Source organism: Anguilla rostrata, chromosome 6, assembly GCF_018555375.3.
Source record: "Anguilla rostrata isolate EN2019 chromosome 6, ASM1855537v3, whole genome shotgun sequence".
Taxonomy (NCBI): domain Eukaryota; kingdom Metazoa; phylum Chordata; class Actinopteri; order Anguilliformes; family Anguillidae; genus Anguilla; species Anguilla rostrata.
This window is the reverse complement of record NC_057938.1, coordinates 28329933-28353990: the sequence shown is the minus strand read 5'-3', so window position 1 is coordinate 28353990 and position 24058 is coordinate 28329933. Positions and strand designations below refer to the sequence as shown.

Sequence of the window (24058 nt, the reverse complement as noted above, 5' to 3'; positions counted from 1 at the left end):
TATTGTGCCAGTACGTCTTCCCTTGAACACAGTCTCAAGTTGCATGTGCTATGGGAAATAGTTCGAACCAAAAATAATTAAACATAATTATTTGAAGAATAATGGGATAATATGCATGCATACAACCTCTGGACATACATGACTCTGGATAAGTGCGTCTGCATAATTTCACAATACATGCCCAACATTCCGTCAGGGAAAATTTGTTGGAATTATTTGCTGTGATTAAAATGTATTCAAGGTCCCTGCTGCTGAAGCATGCTAATACCCATGTAGTGAACTGTAGATTAATACTTGCCACTCTAAAGTCATCAGGTTGCTATTGGCTCAACGCAGAAATATTTAAGTATTCATGTAACAGAGTTCAAAGCAAGATGCATTACCTTCAAATTTAATTAATGTGTTTTCACAGCCCATGGTATAGTCCTGGAACCAGGAGGGAACATGGGCAGGTAAGCTGACTTACTTTTTATTGATGAACTCCGAGCTATAAGCTGATTCATTTAAAAATACAATTGAGTCAAAAGTGTGAAGTGATTTGGCTGGATTTTGCCAGGTAATGCAGTACCTGCTTTCAAATGATTGGCCATTAAACATGTTAATAATTTTCTATTTGAGCCTTGTCAGCATGGGTGTACTTAATCAGCAAGATCATATGTACCTAGCTACTTGTGGTCTGTGTAGCCTATCACAAGACAAACGTCTTATAATAGGAATCTTCTCATAGCATCATGTCTCCCTGAGTGTGCTGGCGAGAGTACTTGGCTTTAAGCATTTGGTTATCATTCGTAACTCTTCGGCCAATGTAATTGAGATTAATTTTTCCTAGCTACTTTGATCTAGTAATCACAGTAATACAAACAGTATAACTGTCAAACTCGAGAGTGCCTGCATGTCAAGTAGCAGGAAGGAAGAAGCACTTGTCCACCATCCACTGACTAAGTTGGCAAAACTTACACACTGATAAAAAAAAAGTGCCTGGTACAGTGAGGCGGACTCCCTGCTAACCGCAAACATGCATCTGTCTGCACAGCTACTATGGGACACACGAACAGACCGAGGCCACCGCCATAGCTGCTCATTAAAAACTGCCAACAGGTAAGGACTGCATGTCTGTCTTCTTCTGTGGTATCCTCTGGTAATCTCTAATCATTACAGGCCAAGCACCTATTGTATTTGATAGTTTTTTCTCTATTATTATTTTTCCACCAGTTTATGGCAGTCCTTAGAACCACTTTGTTGATTTTTGTGAAATTTAGCACACTGACAGTGGGCAATCCAAGGTATCACCTCACCAAATTTGGGTTCAAGTTAAAGTTCTTGTATTGTCATATACACAACGATTACAGTGAAGCAGTTGTTAGCAATGAAATTCTTAGGTCTCAGGACCCCTTGTACAATACACACTAAAAATTTAAATAAATAAAAATATATATAATATAAAAGTAAAAAGTAAAATTAGCAAAAGGTACAAATAGGGCAGTAATGAGGTGAGGTTGGAATAAAATAAATATAGAATAAAAATAAAGGAAGTGTGTAACAGTAGTGGCGTTACCATGGCAGTAAGTAAAGTGACAGCAGTAGTAAGTGACAAGTAAGTAAAGTGACAGCAGTAAGTAAAGTGTCAATGTGCCGTGTGCAACAGAACAGAGCAGGCAGGGTGTGCAGATAGTATGTGTGTGTGTATTCAGTATTCAGTATTCAGAGAGAGAGAGGGGGGTTGAGAGAGATGAATGTGTGTGTGTGTGTGTGTGTGTGTGTGAGAGAAAGCAAGAGATGAATGTGTAAGTGTGTGTTGGGGGTGTATGTGGTGTGGTGGGTGCCGGTGCTCAGGAGTTCAGCAGTCTTATGGCTTGCGGGATGACGCTGTCCCTGAGCCTGGTGGTGCAGGTCCGGATGCTCCGGTACCGTCTGCCAGACGGTAGCAGACAGAACAATTTGTGACTGGGGTGGCTGGGGTCTCTGGTGATCCTGTTGGCCTTCTTCCTGCACCACTGGGTATAGAGACCCTCCATGGTTGGCAGCTCCGTCCTGGTGATGTGCTGGGCTGTTTTCACCACCCTCTGTAGTGCCTTACGGTTGAGGGCGGTGCATTTGCCATACCAAGTGGTGATGCAGCTGGTCAGGATACTCTCAATAGTGCACCTATAGAAGTTGCACTTCAGTACATTAGCCCATCTAGTGCCGCCATCAGACCAAATTTGGACTTAAACTTTTGGCTGTAACTTTTGAACCATTCGGTCTACAATCCTCATGTGTGCCATTTTGAATTTTATGAGCAACACATTTTAACCCCTTTTGCGCAGATGTGAAATCTGACCAATCCATGCCCATTTAGAGGGTACCCTATTTAAAGCTTTATAACTCCAGGTGTGAGCATCACAGAGGCTTGGAATATATATGGAATATATATATATATATATATATAATGAGGGGCAAAACAGGAAATGTATAAATGTAAGCCCAAATATGTAAATATAGTTCCTGAATATATGAATGTAACTCTGAATATATAAATTCAATTCCCAAATATATAAATGTAATGCTGAATATATAAATACAATTCCTGAATATAAATGTAACTCTGAATATATAAATTCAATTCCCGAATATATAAATATAAGAATGAATATATAAATGTAAGTCTCAATATATGAATATAATTCCTGCATATATAAATGTAATTCTGAATATATAAATATAATTCCTGAATATATAATTGTAACTCAGAATATATAAATATTAACCCGAATATATAAATATAGAACTTTTGTCTCAGGAATATCTCTGGACATCATGTTGAGGTCCTAAATCAGTCACATGATCAATTGGCACCACCAGCATTTATTTGCCTATTAGGTGTTTCATTACCACAGTTAGAGAATTTTGGTACATTTATGTGATCAACATGGCAGATTTACGCAATTATTTTACAGAATTAGATCATTTTCTTTTTTATTTTGCCAATGACCAAGCAAATGTAAATATATTAGAAACAACATCAAGACATCTTGAGGACCATATCAATATCATTTTGGCTTTTAGGATAGCTCTTAATGGTTTCCCAACTGCAAATGCAAGTTGGTCTTTATTGGTCCGTCTTTGCGCATCACTAAATGACTTATTGAATGCAGTCACTGATCGTCTTGAACAAACAGAAAGAAGACAGCAGCAATTATTTAACGTTTTTGTTTGATTATCTTTGATTGTACTGTAAAATTTTACTGATGCTAATGTTAAACTTGTTTTGCTCACTCAGTAGCCTATGAAGAAAAAAAAAAGAAATTATTCAAAAAATAAAAACGACTTGTGATATGCCTGAGTATAAACTGAGTTACATTTATATATTCAGGAATTGAATTTATATATTCAGAATTACATTTATATATTCAGGAATTGTATTTATATATAACCTGCTATATATATATATATATATATATATATATATATATATATATATATATATATGCATAGCAGGTTAAACTAAACATGTCCTGGATCAAAACTTCCTTGACCACAAGTGCGCAAAATCTAAGGGTGATATGCAGAACTACTGAAGATCTATGAATCAAAAAGTAAGCAGTGTACCCAGTGTTGCCAAATCTATCCAAAATGTCTAAATTGTTCATTGCTGTAAATCACAACATAATAATGTATTTCACTACAAATCAACTATTTTGACTCAAGAAACTCACTTTTCTCCCATTTTCAATTACAATTACATGGCAATTATAAGCTTTCTGTCAGTATAGGGGTCTAAAATATCTAGGGGTCCAGAAACATATCAAAAATCTCTTCAAAAATGAGTAAAATGCTTTTTGTTTATTATAAAGCACATACATTTGCCGCTTATGATGGTTTAAGATGAATCATTGATATCAGATAAACAAATAAATGCGTAATCATGAACTGTTTTTCTGTACTCTACAGTATGTAATGATTTCTTGCATCAATCTAATTTTATTTATAGAGCTCATTTCATACAAGTGATGCAGCTCAATGTGTTGTACATAAAAATAAGAAAAAAGTAATTAAAAAGTGTTACAGTGGAGAAAATAGAAAACAGTACAAATAGAGATACCAAAAACATTATACTGAGAGAGCTAAATAAAACAACATAAAATAAATAAAATTAAATAAAAAAATTTTTAATTCAAAATTTAAAATGTAAAATTTTTAGTTTACAAATCAGGGGCATATAAGAGCATTCTATGTAAAGGCCATACTAAAGAGGTATTTTTTTAATTTCCGTTTAAAACCATCTGTTTCTGTGTTCCTCAGATCCTCCGGCAGGGTGTTCCAACGGCTGGGGGCATAGAAGCTAAAAGCTGCCTCCCCAGCCTTTTTAGTCGTTACTTCTGGAACAACCAGAAGGCCGGTACGAGAGGACCTAAGGGACCTGATGTGTTCATACCTCTGAAGCATGTCAGACATGTACTCAGGTGCTGAACCATTTAGGTATTTGTAAACTAATAAAATAATTTTAAAATCAATTCTAAAACTGACAGGAAGCCAATGTAAAGGTTTTAAAATAGGTGTAATATGTGCTTTCTTTCTGGTCCTGGTCAGAATTCGTGCTGCTGCATTTTGTATGAGTTGTAATCGACCAATAGTTTTTTTGGGGAGGCCAGAAAAAAGAGCATTACTATAATCAAGCCTGCTATTAATAAAAGCATGTACTAGTTTCTCTGAATCAGGCTGTGAAATAAAACCCTGCACCTTAGCAATGTTTTTTAAGTGATAAAAAGCTGATTTAGTGACATCTCTAACATGGGCTTCAAAATTAAGGTCGGCATCCATGATTACTCCCAGGTTTGTAACTTGATGTTTGCTCTTCAGTGACAGATGTTCTCTTTGAGCCTTTGCTCCTATAATAAGTATCTCTGTTTTTTCTTTATTTAATTGTAAAAAGTTTTGGGACATCCACAAATTTATATCATTAATGCACCTGATCAAGGAGTTCACAGGGCTCATGTCCCCAGGTGATATGGAGATATAAAGTTGTGTGTCATCCGCGTAGCTGTGAAAATGTATGTTATGTTTTCTAATGACATTCCCAAGAGGGAGCATGTACAAGTTGAAGAGGACTGGCCCTAGAATGGACCCCTGAGGAATACCACACAGTATGTCAACTTTCTCCCAGGTATGATCACCTAGTGAGGTAAAGAAGTTATATGTCCTAAACCAGTTTAAAACTGTACCCGAGAGGCCAACCCAATTTTGAAGTCTATATATTAGAATTTCATAGTCAACAGTATCAAAAGCTGCACTCAAATCCAAGAGCATGGGGACATTAAAACAATATTCCACCTTCCACCAAAAAGTTTTGTCGATGTTCCAGTGCATCCGGTGCATGAATGACTTGTTGTGGACCATTGCAGTAAAGGATACTAGCTGCTAAACAATTCAGCCTTATTGTCATCAATTTTGTTTTTTGGCCATCTTGGATTTTGTTGAAAACATATTTAAACCTCTCCTCATTGAGATACTGCCCAATCTTGCTGCAATTTTGGGTATCGCTTCTTTTGACCATTTTCTTCAATAGTCTTTAAAAAGTAGTTGCAGGTCAAACAATATATTATCCATTGGCACCACACTGGTACTTCTTCATGTTGCAATGACCCAAGGACACATGCTGAGTTTTATAACATTTGACCACTTGGAGGTGCCATCCCAGAAAACCCCCCAAAAAGTGGTGATTATTGCAAACAAAATAGTGTCAAGTTGTGTGCGCGCAGGAATCTAGGTCAGCATCTTAAAACACTATATTATATCAATCAGATGAACAGTTGAAATTATGTAAAACTGAGCAATGCTTGATAACCACAATAACAATTATAAATAATAATTATATTTATTTCACTACCAGTGCAAATATACACAATTGACGATCATAATAACATATGTAATAATGCTAATAATAAATATAATAAGAATTTAGGTCAGATTATGTACCTAGTCTATGGTTAGGGTTAAGGTAATGTGACAGGATAGGAATGACTTCCTCCCAAGTCACCAGGCCAAAACCAAACCCTGCTGACACAGTTTTTAACTGGCCACAATAATATTATTTATTTTGCTCAATAAAAATTATTCTAACACAGAAAATCATTGGCTTCAGGATTAACAAATGGCCCTAAACTGGTTCAGGAAAACAATTCAGCATCTCAGGAGGGGAAAATAGGACACAGTTTGGAAGGTGGAAGGATCACTATGAGGAACTCCTGAATCTGACTGACAAGCCCTCCTTTAACTCTCTGGGGTCTAAGGGTAAAATGAGGCACACTGGTGATTGTGCGATGCTCTGACATTTGTGTAAATTTCATCAACTTTATATACAGTGATTCCAAAGTGTTTCATATCTTTGTTTTCAGCACAAACTCAGCTACAACAATATGGCAGCAGTAAGTAGGACATAATAATGTGTGGATTGTAAACTGCTCTAAAAACACACAAACTGTAAACAGTAGTTTTGAACATGCACAGGAATGTTGTAATAAAACACACTAAACAATTGTGAATAAGACTTTTGGTCACTGAAATGTGTTCTTCAAGGTCTTGGGTATCAAAAGATGACAAAATATTTTAGCAAATCCAATGAGAAATATAAAATAAATTGCTAAAAGTTAGTGTTGTGACTACTATTTTTCAACACCAGGTGAGAATGGGAGGGCAAATGGCCTTTCTGTAATGAATATGCATTGAGTAGGAATACCTGCCAGCTAAGTAGGCTATTCACACCTGGCCGCATGCCTCCCCACCACTAAGACAAAGACTCAGTGAGCCATTTAGAAGACAGAAACAAAGACAACTTTTGATTTTAGAACATTTATTGAAGTAAACTGCATGGAAGATGAGATGAGACTGGTGTACTCTTGCAATGTCTGCCTGGCCTCTTAGCTAGTGGTGAACTAGGCCGTGTTTCCTGATCAACATCTCTGCAAATATAATAAAAACAAAATTGTTAGGAAATGTGAAATCAAATCAAACTTTATTTATATAGCACATTTCCTTCAACAGGTAAAAATTAAATATGCTTTACAAAAAAGGGACAAACCACTAACTAATGAAAACAAAATTTATGAAATGTGACATCATATACAAACAAAGAACCAAACAAACACAACCAGACGCAGAGAGGTAGCCTATAATTTTGAGAAGCAATGGTTAGAATCATTCGTAGTGTGGGAATTTACAACCGCGCATATTAGTGAATATTCCTACAAACACACAGAGAATGTAATACAGCACACATTTACAAATAATGCAAGCTATCAACGAAAAAACATTAGCTTAACTAAATAAACACTGATATTCCAACTACACTACACGCAACTCATCAAGTGTGCATCTGATTGTGTCGTCGCTTCTGCCGTCCCCCGCGATTCAGATAAGCGTATCATAACTTAATTTGTTTCTGCTGTTGCTAGTTAGCGAACATAGTTGTGTGTAATTTAGGTAGCCTAATCTTTTTTAAAACTTGTCTCAACTGTTGCTAGTCAGCAAGCTTAGTTGGGCGTTAGCTGAGAATATCTGTAGTTGACTTGCTGTTGTTAGTTAGTTAAAGGCGTTAGTGAAACTGTGTGTGGGGATTGGTGTTTAACTGCCCCGTATTGTTGAGCTAATTTCGAGGAGCTTCACCTGGTGCTATTTAAGTGGTGTTCATCTGTGGTTCAACAGTGTGCATCTGATTGTGTCGTCGCTTCTGCCGTCCCCCGCGATTCAGATAAGCGTATCATAACTTAATTTGTTTCTGCTGTTGCTAGTTAGCGAACATAGTTGTGTGTAATTTAGGTAGCCTAATCTTTTTAAAACTTGTCTCAACTGTTGCTAGTCAGCAAGCTTAGTTGGGCGTTAGCTGAGAATATCTGTAGTTGACTTGCTGTTGTTAGTTAGTTAAAGGCGTTAGTGAAACTGTGTGTGGGGATTGGTGTTTAACTGCCCCGTATTGTTGAGCTAATTTCGAGGAGCTTCACCTGGTGCTTATCTGCCCTAATGAAGCTAATGCAAGCACGTAATTGTCACCCGGTATTTATAGTTTCAGCAGAGGCTGCCATAGGCAGCCTCGTCGTCAGTTTATCATGTTTTTAAACCCCATTCCCTTGTGCGCGCTGCCTCGCCCCAAATGGTCTGTTCACCGCAGGCGTAATTTAACCAACTTGATCTACCCACCCTTATCCACACCTCAGGAATTCACTGTCACAGGTGGATTATGGAACTGCCAGTCAGCCATCCAGAAAGCTGACTTCATTACTGCCTTTGCCAAGACGAAGTCTCTTGACTTCCTGGCTCTCACGGAAACCTGGATCACTCCCGATAACACCGCCACCCCAGCTGCACTGTCTGCGGGATACTCCTTCTCGCACACCCCCAGGGCCTCTGGCCGAGGCGGGGGTACCGGTCTACTCATTTCCTTGTCCTGGAAGTTCTGTGTCCTCCCCAGTCCTAACCCTACTTTCTCCTCCTTTGAATTTCACGCGATCACTGTAACTCATCCCTCTACATTTCACGTTATTGTTCTGTACCGCCCTCCAGGTCCACTCGGCTCATTTCTGGACGAGCTGGACACTCTCCTGAGCTCCCTCCCCGAGGATGGCACTCCTGCTATTCTACTGGGAGACTTCAACCTCCCACCAGAAACCTCCCAACTGTCCAGGGTTGCCTCACTCCTCCAGTCTTTCGCCCTATCCCTGTCCTCCTCCCCCCACACACAAGGCTGGTAACCAACTAGACCTTGTATTCACCAGAGGCTGCTCCATTCCCCAACTTGCAGTGACTCCCCTCCATGTCTCAGACCACTTCTTTCTTTCTTTCTCCCTCTCCTATTTACTCCCCCTCAATTCATCCAATAGCTCACCCACAGTAACTTTCAGGAGAAATCTCCCTACTCTGTCACAATCCTCCCTCGTCTCCACTGCTCTGTCTACACTTCCCCCTCCTGCGTCTTTCTCTAACCTGCCAGTTGACCTTGCCACCTCCACCCTCAACTCCTGCCTCTCTCAGTCCCTCGACTCACTTTGTCCTCTTGTCTCCAAACCAGCACGCCCCTCACCCCCCTGCCCATGGCTGACTGAGTCACTACGCTCCAGCAGAACATCACTGCGGGCTGCAGAGAGAAAGTGGAGAAAATCCCGATCCTCTGATGACCTGACCGCATACCATACCCTGCTGGCGACTTTTACATCTGCCCTCACGTCTGCAAAAGCCTCTTTTTTCCAATCCAAGATCAGCGCATGTGTCTCTAATCCACGTAAACTATTCTCCACCTTCTCTTCCCTCCTCATTCCTCCTCCACCCCCACCTCCCTCTTCCCTCTCCGCAGATGACTTTCTGGCCGCCTTTGAAGGAAAGGTGGCTACAATCCGGAACTCCTTCACCCATCCAGTGAGCCCCCCAACCCCCAGGACAACCCCACAGCCACACTGACCTCCTTTGAAATGCTGGAGGACTCTGATGTATTACAACTCATCACCTCTCATCGCGCAACCACCTGTCCACTTGACCCCATCCCATCAAAAGTTCTCCAATCTATCTCCAGCGAGCTCCTTCCCTATCTGTCTTCCATTGTTAATTCCTCTCTCTCCTCTGGTCATGTTCCCTCTGTTTTTAAGACGGCTCGTGTTACCCCACTACTCAAAAACCCACCTTAGACCCCTCCGATGTAACAAATTATCGACCCGTATCCCTTCTACCCTTTCTGTCCAAAACCCTCGAACGAGCAGTTCTTAAACAATTAACCTCTTTTCTCCATCAGAACAACCTGCTAGACCCTCACCAGTCTGGCTTCCGATCCGGGCACTCAACAGAGACTGCACTACTAGCTGTGACGGAGGCACTTGCCACTGCAAGAGCCTCACGCCTCTCCTCTGTCCTGATCCTTCTTGACCTGTCTGCAGCTTTTGACACGGTCAACCATAAAATACTCCTCTCCACCTTGGCTGGGATGGGAATTACCGGGACTGCCCTGTCTTGGTTCTCTTCCTATCTTGCAGATAGGACCTACCAGGTCACCTGGAAGGGGTCTGCCTCTGCCTCTCATCCACTTGTCACGGGAGTGCCGCAGGGATCTGTACTGGGTCCTCTGCTGTTCTCCTTATACACCAGATCTCTTGGTTCAGTCATTAATTCACATGGTTTTTCCTATCATTGTTATGCAGATGACACACAACTCTACTTTTCTTTCCCCCCTCGGCCACACAGATCAATGATAAGATCTCTTCCTGCCTGGCTGACATCTCCACTTGGATGGCCAGCCACCATCTGAAGCTCAACCTCAACAAAACTGAGCTGCTCTTCTTCCCGTACAAGACCTCCTTGCTTCGTGAACTCTCAATCACGGTTGATGGCACCACAGTGACTGCCTCTCACTCTGCAAAGAGCCTGGGGGTGGTCCTGGATGACCAGCTGGACCTCAAGGAGCACATCAAGGCAACATCACGGTCCTGCAGATTCCTCCTATACAACATCAGGAGGATTCGACCATACCTGACGACGCACTCCACCCAGCTGCTCGTCCAGGCTACGGTGACCTCTCGCCTTGATTATTGCAACTCTCTCCTTGCAAACTTGCCAGCTTGTGCCATACAGCCACTACAGATGATTCAGAATGCCGCTGCCCGACTCATCTACAACCTCCCCAAATTCTCCCACGTCACTCCCCTGCTGCGATCACTTCACTGGCTACCGGTCGCTGCCAGGATCCGATTCAAAGCCTGACCCTTGCCTACACTGCCGCCAACAGGACAGCCCCTATCTACTTGCAGGACATGACTCAATTCTATGTGCCTGCTCGACCACTCCGCTCTGCGGCAGCAGGGCGTCTTGCAACCCCTCCCACCCGCCCAAAGGGATCACAGAGCTTCTCCACCCTAGCTCCCCAGTGGTGGAACGAACTCCCCGTCCCTCTCCGAACCTCCCCCTCACTATCCATCTTCCGCCGTGGCCTGAAGACTCATCTCTTCAGACTATACCTAGAATAACCACCACCACGCTGTGTATATATATATATATATTAAAAAAAAAAAAAAAAAAAAAAAAACCTTTTTCCTGTCACTTGTTACATGTTGCCCCATCCCTGCACTTCTTGGTAAATTGTATTTGTCCTAATACTCTAGCTTATTCTTCTGCCTAGTTTGGCTTTGCAGATGTTAGACCAGGATAGTGTTCTTTGTTCTCGGCTAGAAATAGCTTTACAAAATAAGTAATTGTACCTTACTGAACCCGTGTTCAGCAGTTGTCTACGATCATGAAAATGCACTTTTGTACGTCGCTTTGGATAAAAGCGTCTGCTAAATGAATGTAATGTAATGTAATCAATAACAATGCCTCAATCTGAACTAGGCTAGGTCTGTTTAGCTAAGTGGTTATTTTATTGCTATTTCCCGAACTTACTTAGAGTATGCTAATATCGATTGTGCAAGGACATCAGTTTTAGAATCCTAGCCACGCCACTACACGTCAGGCATGAGCTATTTATTACGAATATGATCGAAAAACATACAGTCTACCTGAAACTTCTAACACAACCAGACGCAGAGAGCCTAGCCTATAATTTTGAGATGCAATGGTTCGAATCATTCGTAGTGTGGGAATTTACAAACGCGCACATTGCTGGATATTCCTACAAACACTTCAGATACGTTGCAATACAGTACACATATTTACCAATATGATCATAAGAAATATACTTACGCATGAAGTTGATCCTCAGCTGGATCAGTTCGCTGTTCGAAATGACACCGCTCTTCATCAGTGTCGGCTTCCGGACGGACCATTTTCCAAAATTAAACGAAATGTTCACCTCAAAAGAAGTGAATTAGGTGACACTCTGTGACATTCTATCCCGCTTTCGCAGACATTTCTCACATGGATCTCGCATCGCCCCTCCTTTAGTCTCCTTCTATGGAGAGTAATTATAATGTTGTTAACATGTGAATGCGATTTGGGCGGACTTCCTGCTGAGCAAAATTCACATAGTAATGAGTAAAGTTTAGCGAAGCATACATGATCTAATTAATCAAATTTGGAACATTTAAAACAATTTATATTATTTGCTAATGGGCACATTGGAAAGTCGCGATTCTAAGGTTTCTGTCAACGTTTTTGTTGCGTCTGTATGATAACAGCACATGAAGTTAATCATCCAAATAGAAACGAAAGTTAATTTCATCTTGTCGAGCTCTGCCGGCGGAGCGCTCGACCCCAGAGGGTTAAAGAGGCTGAACTGGATCAATCTAGGGGATCAGATCCTGTCTCTGTGGCAGAAGTCACTGGGATGGTTGGAGAGCTCCTCTGTGGCAGAGCACCAGATGTGGACGAGATTCATCCAGAAATGTTGAAGGATATTGTTGGCATTTTGTGGCTGACACGAATCCTCAATGTTGTGTGGAAGTCAGGAACTGACTTTGGAGTGGCAGACTGGGGCAGTGGTCCCAATCTTCAAGAAAGGGGACTGGTGGGTGTGCTCCGTCTATCAGGGAATTTCCCTCCTCAGCCTCCCTGGGAAAGTCTATGAAAAGGTGCTGGAAAGGAGGCTACGACCGATAGTCAGACCTCAGATTCAGGAGGAACAATGCGAGTTTCCTCCAGGCCATGGAACAGCAGACCAGCTTTTTACCCTCTTGCAGATATTTGAGGGGGCATAGGAGTTTGCCTATCTGGTCTATATGTGTTTTGTAAATTTGCAAAAGGTATATGACCATATTCCCCGGGGTATCTTGTGAGAGGTGCTGCAGGAGTGCTGCTATTGTGAGCAATTTGGTCCCTGTATACTCAGAGCGAGAGCTGTGTTCACACTCTCGCCATTAAGTCAAGCTTGTTCAAAGTGGGTGTAAGACTCCACCGTTGTGTTTCCCCTCCTGTTCTTGGTATTCAGGGACAGGATCTCAAGGTGCAGCCCCGGGGTGGAGTGTGTCCAATTTGGGGACATAGGATTGGCATCTGTGCTGTTTGCTGATGATGTTGTCCCCTTGGCCTCATCATACTGTGACCTTTGAATGGTTTGCAGCTGAGTATGATGTGGTCGGGATGAGGATCAGCACCTCCTAGTCTGTAGCCTCTCCTGGAAAAATATGGTTTGTCCCCTTCAAGTGAGGGGGGGCAACTGCCTCAGATGGAGGTGAGTGAGAGAAAAAGGGATTCAGAGATCGACCGCCTTCTAGGTGCAGCAGCCACTGTAATGCGGGCATTGTATCGGATGGTGGTGGTGAAGACGGAACGAGCCGAAAGGCAAAGCTCTCGATTTACCAGTTAATCTTCATACCGACTCTCATGTATGGTCACAAGCTATGTGTAGTGACTGAAAGAGTGAGATCGCAAATATAAGTGGAAATGGGGTTTCTTTGTAGGGTAGCAGGGCTTACTCTCCTTGATAGGGTGAAGAGCTCAGTTGTTCGGGAAGACCTCAAAGTAGAGCCGCTGCTCCTCCACATTGAAAGGAGATTGTTGAGGTGGTTCGGGCATCTAAAAAGGATGCCTTCTGGGTGACTCCCTTTGGAGGTGTTCTGGGCAGGGCCACCTGGAAGGAGACCCAGGGGCAGACCCAGTATACCCTGCAGAGATTATGTCCTCTGGCTGGCCTGGGATTGCATTGGTATCCCCCGAGATGAATTGGTGGAAGTCGTTAGGGGTTGCCACCATGACCCTGATGTGGAGTAAGCAGTTAGAAAATGGATGGATGGATGAACAAAAACAGAACACACCGCATATTTACCCTCTTGCTATGTTCTGTTTATGACCGACCTGTTGAGAATATGAATATGAATATGTTTTAAAATTTAAAAAACCCAGCCCCCCAACACACCTTCTGGATTCCTGAACTACCTTGAGGCCCCCAAACCCATTGGAATCATGCAGGATCTGTGCCCAAAGAGTTTTACAGTTAATCTGGTAGAGCTCTATAGTGCCACATATGTGCACTTTTCAAATAGCCAAATCTCATATCTTGTAAAGATAAAACATGACTTTTTTCTCGTCCTCTCAGCCAAAAAAGAACATTCCTATGAGTTCATCTGCCACCATTTTGGTGAAGACGCACAAACAGGAAGTGAGATTTAATTCCTGAATGCTTGTTAGTATCACAATGAAGTTTCAAGTGTATCTTTGGCTAGATGCCCTGGGAGTGCATATACATAACTGGGCAAACTCAGTCGTGCCATCTAGGTGCTAAAACCCAATTGGCCGTATATCTTGCTCCCTCATGCATCTGTGAAACTTGACATTATGCACATGTCAGAGCCTGGGGGTAAAAGTGTGTTGAAAAGTGTGCCACTGTACCCAGTGAGCTGAATCGGACGTTTTGTCCATCATAGTGCTTGACCCCTCTATTGCTGCTTGCTGGTATATTTCCAGTTATTTTCATTCCAGTTATTTCCCATGCTTCTGTTGCAATTTTGCCATGGAGAAACATGTTTTTTGTGACCTCTTCGGTATTAGATTGTCAAAGGATCATTACTATGCCATGGTTACATTGTGATTCTGCATCAAAATTGGATTATTGAATCAAATGAATGTGAATCCATAGCTGAACACTAAAGTGAACATAAGGAGTTGTTTCTTTATGAGCTTCTTTTTTTATTTTGCTCCTCTGAAAACCCTATCTACTATAAATCCACCTGACCCATGTTTGCAAAGTAAGGCTTTGTATTGTATTGATGTTATAGTGCATACTTGAACAAAGTCATATTTCAGTAGTTAAATTAGACTGAAGAGGACATAACTTGGCATTACTTAAATAAAGACGCTGTTGGTTTTACCCTTCAGCAAGGTACTTAATCTGAACTGCTTCCGTAGAATATCCAGTCATATAAATGTATTATATACGAAAATGTAATCTGTGTAACATCATCCTGGTATTGGCAGACCAGTAATGAAGATTAATATAAGTCCCTGTGTTGTGGATTTTTCCTTCAATGGAGGCAAATAATTTAGTCAGGTCACAGAGTAATTCAGCAATACAACTTTGGCATGACACCTTTTTACTCCCCCTCCCATACCAACTTTCTGTTTTCCTGAGAACCTTTTAGCTTCATCCCAGAACCCCTGACTAAACATCTAGTATCCTGGCGCCTTAAGGCGGGGGAGGGTGTTCTTATTCTCCCTTCGCATACCATCTTGTTTCGTACAGCTTATCTTCATTTGACGTCAAACACAATACATGCAGTATTCAATAGAAATACAGTGCCTTCGGAAAGTATTCAGACCCCTTCTCTTTTTCCACGTTTTGTTCCATTACAGCCTTATTATAAAATGGATTGAATGTCATGTGCCTTTTACTGAGCCCGCCCACTCTGCCATAAAGGCCTGATTGGCAGAAATGGTTGTCCTTTTGGAAGGTTCTCCTATTTCCACAGAGAAACTCTGGAGCGCTGTCAGAGTGGCCATCGGGTTCTTGGTCCCTGACCAAGGCCCTTCTCCCCCGATTGCTTAGTTTGGTTGGGCCGACAGCACTAGGACGAGTCCTGGTGGTTCCAAACTTCTTTCATTTAAGAATGATGGAGGCCACTGTGTTCTTCAGAACCTTCAATGCTGCAGAAATATCTTTGTACCCTTCCCCAGGTCTGTATCTTGGCACAATCTTGTCTCTGAGGTCTATGGACAATTCCTTTGACTTCATGGCTTGGTTTTTGCTTTGGCATGCACTGTCAACTGTGGGACCTTATATAGACAGGTGTGTGCCTTTCCAAATCATGTCCAATCAATTGAATTTACCACAGGTGGACTCCAATCAAGTTGTGAAACATCTCAAGTATGATCAATGGAAACAGGATGCACCTGAGCTCAATTTTGAGTGTCAAAAGTTCTGAATACTTAGATATAAATGTGATGTTTCAGTTTTTAATTTTTAATAAATTTGCTAAAATTTCTAAAAACCTGTTTTTGCCATTATTGGGTATTGTGTGTAGATTCATGAGAATAAAAATGAATTGAATCAATTTCAGAATAAGGCTGTAGTGTAACAAAATGTGGAAAAAATGAAGGGGTTTGAATACTTTCCATAGGCTATTGATTAGGATAATACATTTTGCAAGCGATGGCCATACATATACCCCCTGATTATATGCTTAAAGCAAAGGTACTTCTAACTATGACTTTTACTCCATTTACAAAGTATCCCTCAAGTCATGTTTACATATTCATGACTTTTTCAGACCCCTGTGTCAAGCCTGTTGTCTCCCCACAGGGGAGTTTATTGCAGTTTAAACTTAGCGATACACCCAGATCGTTATCTATCCCTTAGCTCACCCACATTCCTTCCTCCTCGAAGATCGTTTCTTCCTGGTACCTTTACATTTTGCACATTTAGTTACATACATAGTTTTGTTATGAAAACATAAAAATACATTTCATATAGTTAGACACAGTAAGCAAGCTTGTTTTCTATCACACCTGATATTCTGCAGCATAATAAGAATTCAAATTTTTTAGTGCCCACAGAGCTGAATTTTGCCTGCTCTGAAGAAAAGATATACGCAAGCAACTGCTTTTCTTAAAGGATGTTCACAAACTGAAAGCTTTTGGAGAGTCAAATTTGAAATCATAGTTTTTTTTAGTGTTGAAAGGTTGAATAGAAATTGAATAAAGTACTGAATTTTCAGGGGATCCATACAATTTCAAGTTTTTGAAATTCAGATTAAAATCACATAGGTCAGCATTCAAAAACTAATTTGAATTCAAATTATGAAATACAAATTCATTGTAATCAAATTCAACTTTCAAAACAAATTCAAAACTTTATATACAATTTCAAATGGATGCTGGCACTAGATTTACACCATAAGAGAACAGCCATGCATATCCTCTGCTCTGTAATACTGCTACTACTTTTTCACACTGCAGTTCACATGTTGAGCTGGCACTGAGCCATGTGTCCCAATTCATTCCTCCCCTGCTGATGCTATGACCATTATGCATAATACTGCGCATGAGTACAATCAGCACTGGCACAGTCAGGATTCAATAACAGATGTGATGTGCATGACAGCATCCAAATTGATCAATTAATAATTTTAGACAACATCCCACAACTAAAAGCAGATAACCATTAAAATCCCTACATTGCCCTGTCGCCAACAGGTTTGGCAATGACTGCCACAACATCATTATGCAATTTTGCCACCTCACCCCATGTGACCTGACAAGAATAGGATTAGTGGACAAAAGGATTTTTGTGTTCGTGCATAAATGTTAGCTGATTCAGAATACGGAAATATTAACATGTCACATCATACCTGCAAACTAGTCGCTTTTCGACGAACTTCACAGTTTTGAATCCAAAATAGGTAATTTGTGTGATTCGTGTAGATCCGATGAGTTCTTGAAATTGGGGCGGGGGGAGGGGGGGTCTGTGTCTGCGAGGACAGAGCATAGACTGTATAAAAATATGGACAAAGCTACTGTGATGTCACCCATTGACTCTCCATGGGTGTGGAAAAAACGTTTTGACGCCCGTTTGTGGGCGCCGCCAAAACCATAGAGTTCATGGTCTGAACCATAGACCGGTGTGAACACAGTGTGATTGATAGTCCGGAGTGGAAAAGCCATTGACCTTCAGGCTTGCTTCTCTTACCCATCATCTAAATTTATTTCTGAACAAACTCGAGGTAAGCTGGCTATCTGCCATTATGTTTTATAATTTATTATCAAATGTTTACGGAGCTTAATTTCCATCCGTGACTGTACTGTGTTATTTCATCGCGTTATATGTATAAAATGAATAATGTAATTATGTTCAGTTATCTTCAATTTATGTTTCTCAGCTAAACATCAGCGAATATGCTAGCTAGCATGCCAGCGCTAGGTAGGCTAGCCATGGTTAGCTTACGCATTAGCAATAAATGTCAGGTAGAACTGCTGTTAACCTAGCAAGTTTTCATCAAAGGTTTTCGCCACAATCAGTTAGTAATGAGCCAATAACTGTTACACCACTGCTGTTTGTGGTGTTTACTCGCTGAGTGACGCTAGCTAACCTTTTGCAAGTCACGTTAAACAAGTAGAAATTAACTCCATCAGCGGTGATTAAATCTACCAAGTACTTTAATAATGGATTTTTTAGGCGTGGATTTCGAATTATTTGTATTTTCTTGTAGACCATTAAAAGCAATGGAGAAGAGCCAACGTCCTAATTGTCAAATTGTCTGTACCCACCGTTTACAGCAAAGTGCTAGTTATTTTTGGCTGGACCGCAACAGCAGGGCCAGCCCTATAAATGCGAATGTCTGTGACTGAGTGATGAAGTTACACCATTAGTCGGCCGGTCCAGCCATATACTAGGTTTTGACCTGTCTTGTTTTTAATGTGAAAGAAAACTACTGGGTGCCCTAGTGATGGATGCTGAGCTGAAAAATGAGCAGGCATAAAATCCCTTAAACTGATTAATGTTATTATTGGTGTCAACTTGTTTTTGATTATTGTGCTTGATTAGAAATGACAAATGACTAAATATGATAGAGACAGTTCTCCTCAATTCGTTTAGAACAGAAAAACATTCTATTTGTGTCGCAAGATTGTGCACGTTTCAATCGACATTAGCATATTAAAAACTGGATAAATGTACACACTCTGAAAATGTTCATGGCAAAGATCTGGAATACACAGATTTTGTCATTTGAACGAGCACAGGTCAGATGGCATTTTTGAGTTGATAATTTATTTTGAATTTATTTGATCTTCATAGCATGGCGTGACGAAGGAAACTGTGTTTATCTACAATTCAATTATTCAGAGCGTGTGCAGACTTGTTAATCAAGGAAGTTAAACTAGTCAGTACTAGTCAGTTAAATAATGTGTGTAATAGAACACACCTTGCCACACCATATTGCCACTATAAAAACACTCTCTCGCTCGCTGTGTTTTCCATTTTATTTATCAGTTGTTGTGCATATTGTGTTTTTGTTTTGTTTGATCAACTTTATCGTATAGTGGATGCAATGCATTTTAATACAATTTTGGACCCGGCTCTGCACTCTCTTGACTGTTTTTTTTTTTTTTTTTTAAGTGCCCTGAACTGATGTCCCCCTTACATTACTTTTGTAATGTAAGGGGGGCATTAGCAGTAAGATTACATTAATTCTAGGGTGAGTTTTTCCCTATATCCTCATGCTAAAATCGACTGTAAATTCACATTTTAAATCTGATATTGAAAAACATTTCTTCCCGGGGGGGGCATGCCCCCGGACCTCCCTAGAGGGTTTGCATCTTTGTCACCTTTTCCACCCCTGATGAGTTTGCAGGTCTGTATATATAACTTGGCAGTCTTTCCTTTTTTCTTCCTAAAAATAGCTTAACACTTAGCTTAAGCTCAGAGCCGATGCCATTGGATGTTTAAATTACTTGAACACCGCAAGTGCAATGTCCTCCTCCTTCCGCATCTTTTCCTAAATAGCTGGGGTTAAAATAACAGTGTTGTTAGAATGCCAAAAGATTAACTCATTAAAGAAATACAGGGATTTTGTTCCATTTTCTTGACAGAACCCCCCCTGACGAACAATCGATAAATGGTGAATTTGAATTTTTATCAATAGCTGAACCTTAAAGATTACGCAACGATGAGAGTAGGCCATTCAGGCAATCCAGGTTTGGCATCTAACTATAAACTAGAGAGTATCCAGCACTGCATCAAGTCTGGACCTGAAAACCCCTAGATCACGACCACTACTAGTTGAACTGGCAAGCTGTTACACACGTGATGGCTCTCTGTAAAGAAATACTTCTGATACCTATTGTATGACTTTTACTCCATTTACAAAGTATCCCTCAAGTCATGTTTACATATTCATGACTTTTTCAGACCCCTGTGTCAAGACCTATTGTAATTAACATTATTAAGCCCTTTGAGCCGATCTTCACACATTAAGGTAGTGTTCTATTAAATGCTCCAGATGTGTAACTCACGTTTGCATCTTTTTCAAGAATTACTCATTTCATCAGTACAGGGTCTAAGATAACTAAGGGTCTAAAACCTCTCCAAAATGAATAAAATGCTTTTTGTCCATTATAAAGCCTTTAAATTTGTCCCTTGTGATGGTCTATTATTATTATTATTATTATTATTATTATTATTAATAATAATAATAATAATAATAATTACATTTATATAGCACTTTTACAAATGCTCAAAGTGCTTTACAGTGAAGGGGAACTCACCTCACCCACCACCAATGTGTAGCACCCACCTGGGTGATGCACGGCAGCCATTTTGCGCCAGAACGCTCACCACACATTAGCGAAGGTGGAGAGGGAGAGAACATTTATTTAGCCAATTAAATCTGGGGATGATTTTTAGTGGCAAGTTTGCGAGTGCCAGATCTGGGATTTGGCCAGGACACCGGGGAACCCCCTACTCTTAGCGATAAGTGTCATGGGATCTTTAATGACCACAGAGAGTCAGGACCTCGGTTTAACGTCTCATCCGAAAGACGGCATCTCCTACAGCACAGTGTCCCCGTCACTGCACTGGGGCATTGGGGTTTTTTTATTTGTACCAGAGGGAAGATTGCCCCCTGCTGGCCCACCAACACCACTTCCAGCAGCAACTCAGTATTCCCTGGTGGTCTCCCATCCAAGTACTAACCAAGCCCACACCTGCTTAGCTTCAGCCATTTGGCAGGAGCAGAGTGCATGGAGGTATGGCTGCTGGCTAAGACGTCTAAGATGAAGCATTGATTTCACATTGAACAATAATGAAAAAACATGATGCACTGTGGTACATATTACAGGCATTTAGCAGACGCTCTTATCCAGGGAGACTTACAGAACTTTTACACTTATACAGCTGGATATATACTGAAGCAATGCAGGTTAAGTACCTTGTTCAAGGGTACAACGGCCTACTAGTGTCCTACTCAGTAATAGAAACTATGACCTTTCGGTTACAAGCCCAGTTCCTTACCCACTGTGCTACACTGCCACCTACCTAAATATGTAATATTCACTCTCGTATGTTTTTCTGGACTCTACCATATGTAATATTCTGTTGCATGGGGATGGGATGACATTTTACAAATGTTACTATGTATGATCACTCCAAGAGAATTTTTTTCATTCATCTAGAACATATCAGCACACAGTAAATTTGAACAAGTATTTTCCATGCCCTAAGTGACAAGTATAGCCCTAAATACTAATTCTCTACATCATACAGTGAGATAACAATAAATATTCCATTATCATAAAAAATGTTGGTGATGTTCTAGCTTAACAGTTACCCGATACATCAAACATAACACACGACTTAACCACCTATGAAGGCTTACACTAGAGTTTGTGAAATGCTTATATTAGAGAATAGCACAAACCTCTTGAAAGACTCAGTTTTATTGTGTGTGGTATGAATTCTAACCAAGGACTAACACTGCCCAGGGTATGCTAACAATACCCCAATACTAACAGCTATTTGCTAGCCCCCAATACAAATACGCTCAGCATTATTAGCTTACAGGCTTACAGTTGTCTGTTACAACCAATGCGAATAACACTATCAAAAATATGACGCAATGTAAATAACTGGAATGTCACAAGCCATAATATGTGCAGGTACTTTGCATTATGTTTTGTGTAGCATAGGAACATGTCTTTGTGAAGTACAAACATAACAAATTTTCTTATTAATGGGAAGTTCAATAACATTTACCGTGAAAGTGAAATACTTTTTGTGAATGAGAAATTCAGAATTTCTTTTGTGTGGTTGTTTACTTGTTTTACTTTACTTAGTTAGCCCTAACACTAGCATCAACCTGCTCTTCATCAAGGGGTATCAGCACCAATTTTTGACAACTGCTACAGCTCTGTATATGTCTGCTGTATTTCAAACAACATGTACACATCCCTGGGCAGACTGCTTAAGATTCAAACCTTCTCTCAAAGTGCCTAATTAATTCTCATTAGGGTAGTGACAAAAAGTCTTGTGACAAAAATGAGGGGTTGCTTGAGGGGTTATCTATTGGATAAACCTGTTTAATCTGTAAAAAAACTGAGGATAGTGAAAAATCTTCAGAATCACCCTTGATCTCTTGGGGTTAAAGCGTATTCTTTAGTGATTATCCCCTTCGTGCACTTGCCAAATCTGCCCAATCCTGGCCCATTTAGGGGGTACCTCATTTCAAGCTTTATAACTCAAGATATGAGCATCGCAACTAGATTAGATAATATTCATAATTTAGGAATAAATAAAGTGCCACAAATGTTGTCTAGGCAAAAAATCTGAAATTAATTAGCTCTTTTTTAGTTTGCAGTGAAATACTGAGAGATTACACATATCCAGCAGGTTAAACTATACATGTCCTGGATCAAAAACTGCTTGACCACAAGTGTGTAAAATCTAAGCGTGGATATGCAGAACTTCTAAAGATCTATGAAGCAGTGTACCCAGTGCCTCCAAATCTATCTAAAATGTCTAAATTATGCATTGCTGTAAATTACAACATAATCATGTATTTCACGACAAAACTGTTTTGACTCAAGAAACTAATTTTTGCATCATTTTCAAGTTGGAATTACAAGCTTTCCATCAGTACTGTGGTCTAAAATATCTAGGGGTTCAGAAACATATCCAAAATCTCTCCAAAAAGGAATAAAATGCATTTTGTTCATTATCAAGCATATAAAGGTGCCCCTTATGAAGGTTTAAAATAAAGTATTGGTATCAGATTTAAAAATAATTTAAAAACATTATCACACAATGTGGTACAGTACCTAAATGTGTAATCATGAACTCTTGTATGTTTTTCTGTACTCTAAAGTATGTAATGTTTTCTTGTTTGGGGATTGGATGACATAAACAATATTCGACCATCCACAAAGTTTTGGCACCATGTTCCAGCTCACATCACACCTGATGCATGAAACACAAACCCTGCTGAACCTACAAATGAACACTTACATTACAGTATGCAATATCCTTATTATAAAATACCACTGACCTATTTACAGTCACTCAGTTTCAAAAATAACGTATGTAACCGAAATATTTTGAGCAGCAACACTTGCATATCGACTAAGAAATCTTATCTGTGTCCAGTAGATAGAGACAGAGAGAGACAGAATCAATGCTGTCCTTCTCCTTTTCTGACTTGGTCCAGAAAACAGTATCAGCGTCTATCAGCAAACATGCCTTAGCCATGCTCAGAAGTTCTCAAGAATAATAATATTTTCCAAGAAATGACGAACTCATTGAAAATGTTTTGCCGAGTGCAGTGTCTTTTACTGTTGCCACAGAGTCAATGCATATGGGGGCAATGATAATTAACAAGTTGCGGTTACGCTGGGCTATAAAACGCTATTCCAAAAGTGAAATTAGACATATTATACATTGTTAGAAAGCTTATTCAGTCACCTACTGGATAAATTAATTCTCAATAAAGCCAGGTTATACTAAAAAGGGCTATTTTGGAAGGTACCCAGGTGTTAGAAATTAGCGTATTTTTCACTAACGGATTGTTGAAGACAATAAGTGACCACTGAACCTTGAAAGGAACATCTTTACGTGTAAAACCAAAGGTAAGATTTTATATTTATTCCGTTTAGTCACAGATACTGGTTGTAGAATGCCGTAATATAATTCTACTATAATTCCTCTTGTTCATTTCAGTGTTCTGTGAGCAGCGTTTTTCACACCTGTACTGGCATACCTTTGGCTATTGTAGGCTTTATCTTTTTTAGCTTTATGTTATTATGAAAGCCCAGATAGACAGTATTGTCCAGTGTGTCATGGGTGGGGGGTAGGGCTGTCAAAAAATATTTGAAGTTCGAAAACTATTCGATAATCTTTTTTTTTTTTTTTTAAGTTTGAACCTAAATTGGAGCATTCGAATATTAGTTTTGGATCCTGTGTTTTGTAATTAACATGAATATACAGGCTTTAATTTCATGCGGCGAATCATGTTCATGCACGCAAGTTTATTTCCTGCGCCAACGTTACTTCCTCTGTCAACAAAACGCGTTCAGCCCTGGACCCAGAGCATGTGGATTGTTTGGTGTTCCTTGCCATTAACCTCCGGTGACACTTTCAGCTCCATGGACACCTTAACGTTACTGGTTAGCTAGCCTCGCAAGCCAGTCTCTT

General features: G+C 40.3%; 1 protein-coding gene across 8 annotated transcripts in view; it reads left to right on the top strand.

The window, feature by feature from the left end:
- The window catches only part of gpatch2 (G patch domain containing 2), a 99185-nt gene that overhangs the window by 53060 nt on the left and 22067 nt on the right, over positions 1 to 24058 (top strand). For 7 of the 8 annotated variants that reach the window (XM_064341072.1, XM_064341071.1, XM_064341075.1 and 4 more), the window contains exons 7-8: positions 413 to 452; positions 1034 to 1098. In XM_064341072.1, the coding sequence (XP_064197142.1) occupies positions 413 to 452; positions 1034 to 1098 (105 nt within the window). Of the gene's footprint in view, positions 1 to 412; positions 453 to 1033; positions 1099 to 5061; positions 5144 to 24058 lie in introns of all 8 variants that reach the window. The other variant, XM_064341077.1, reaches the window with a different exon arrangement.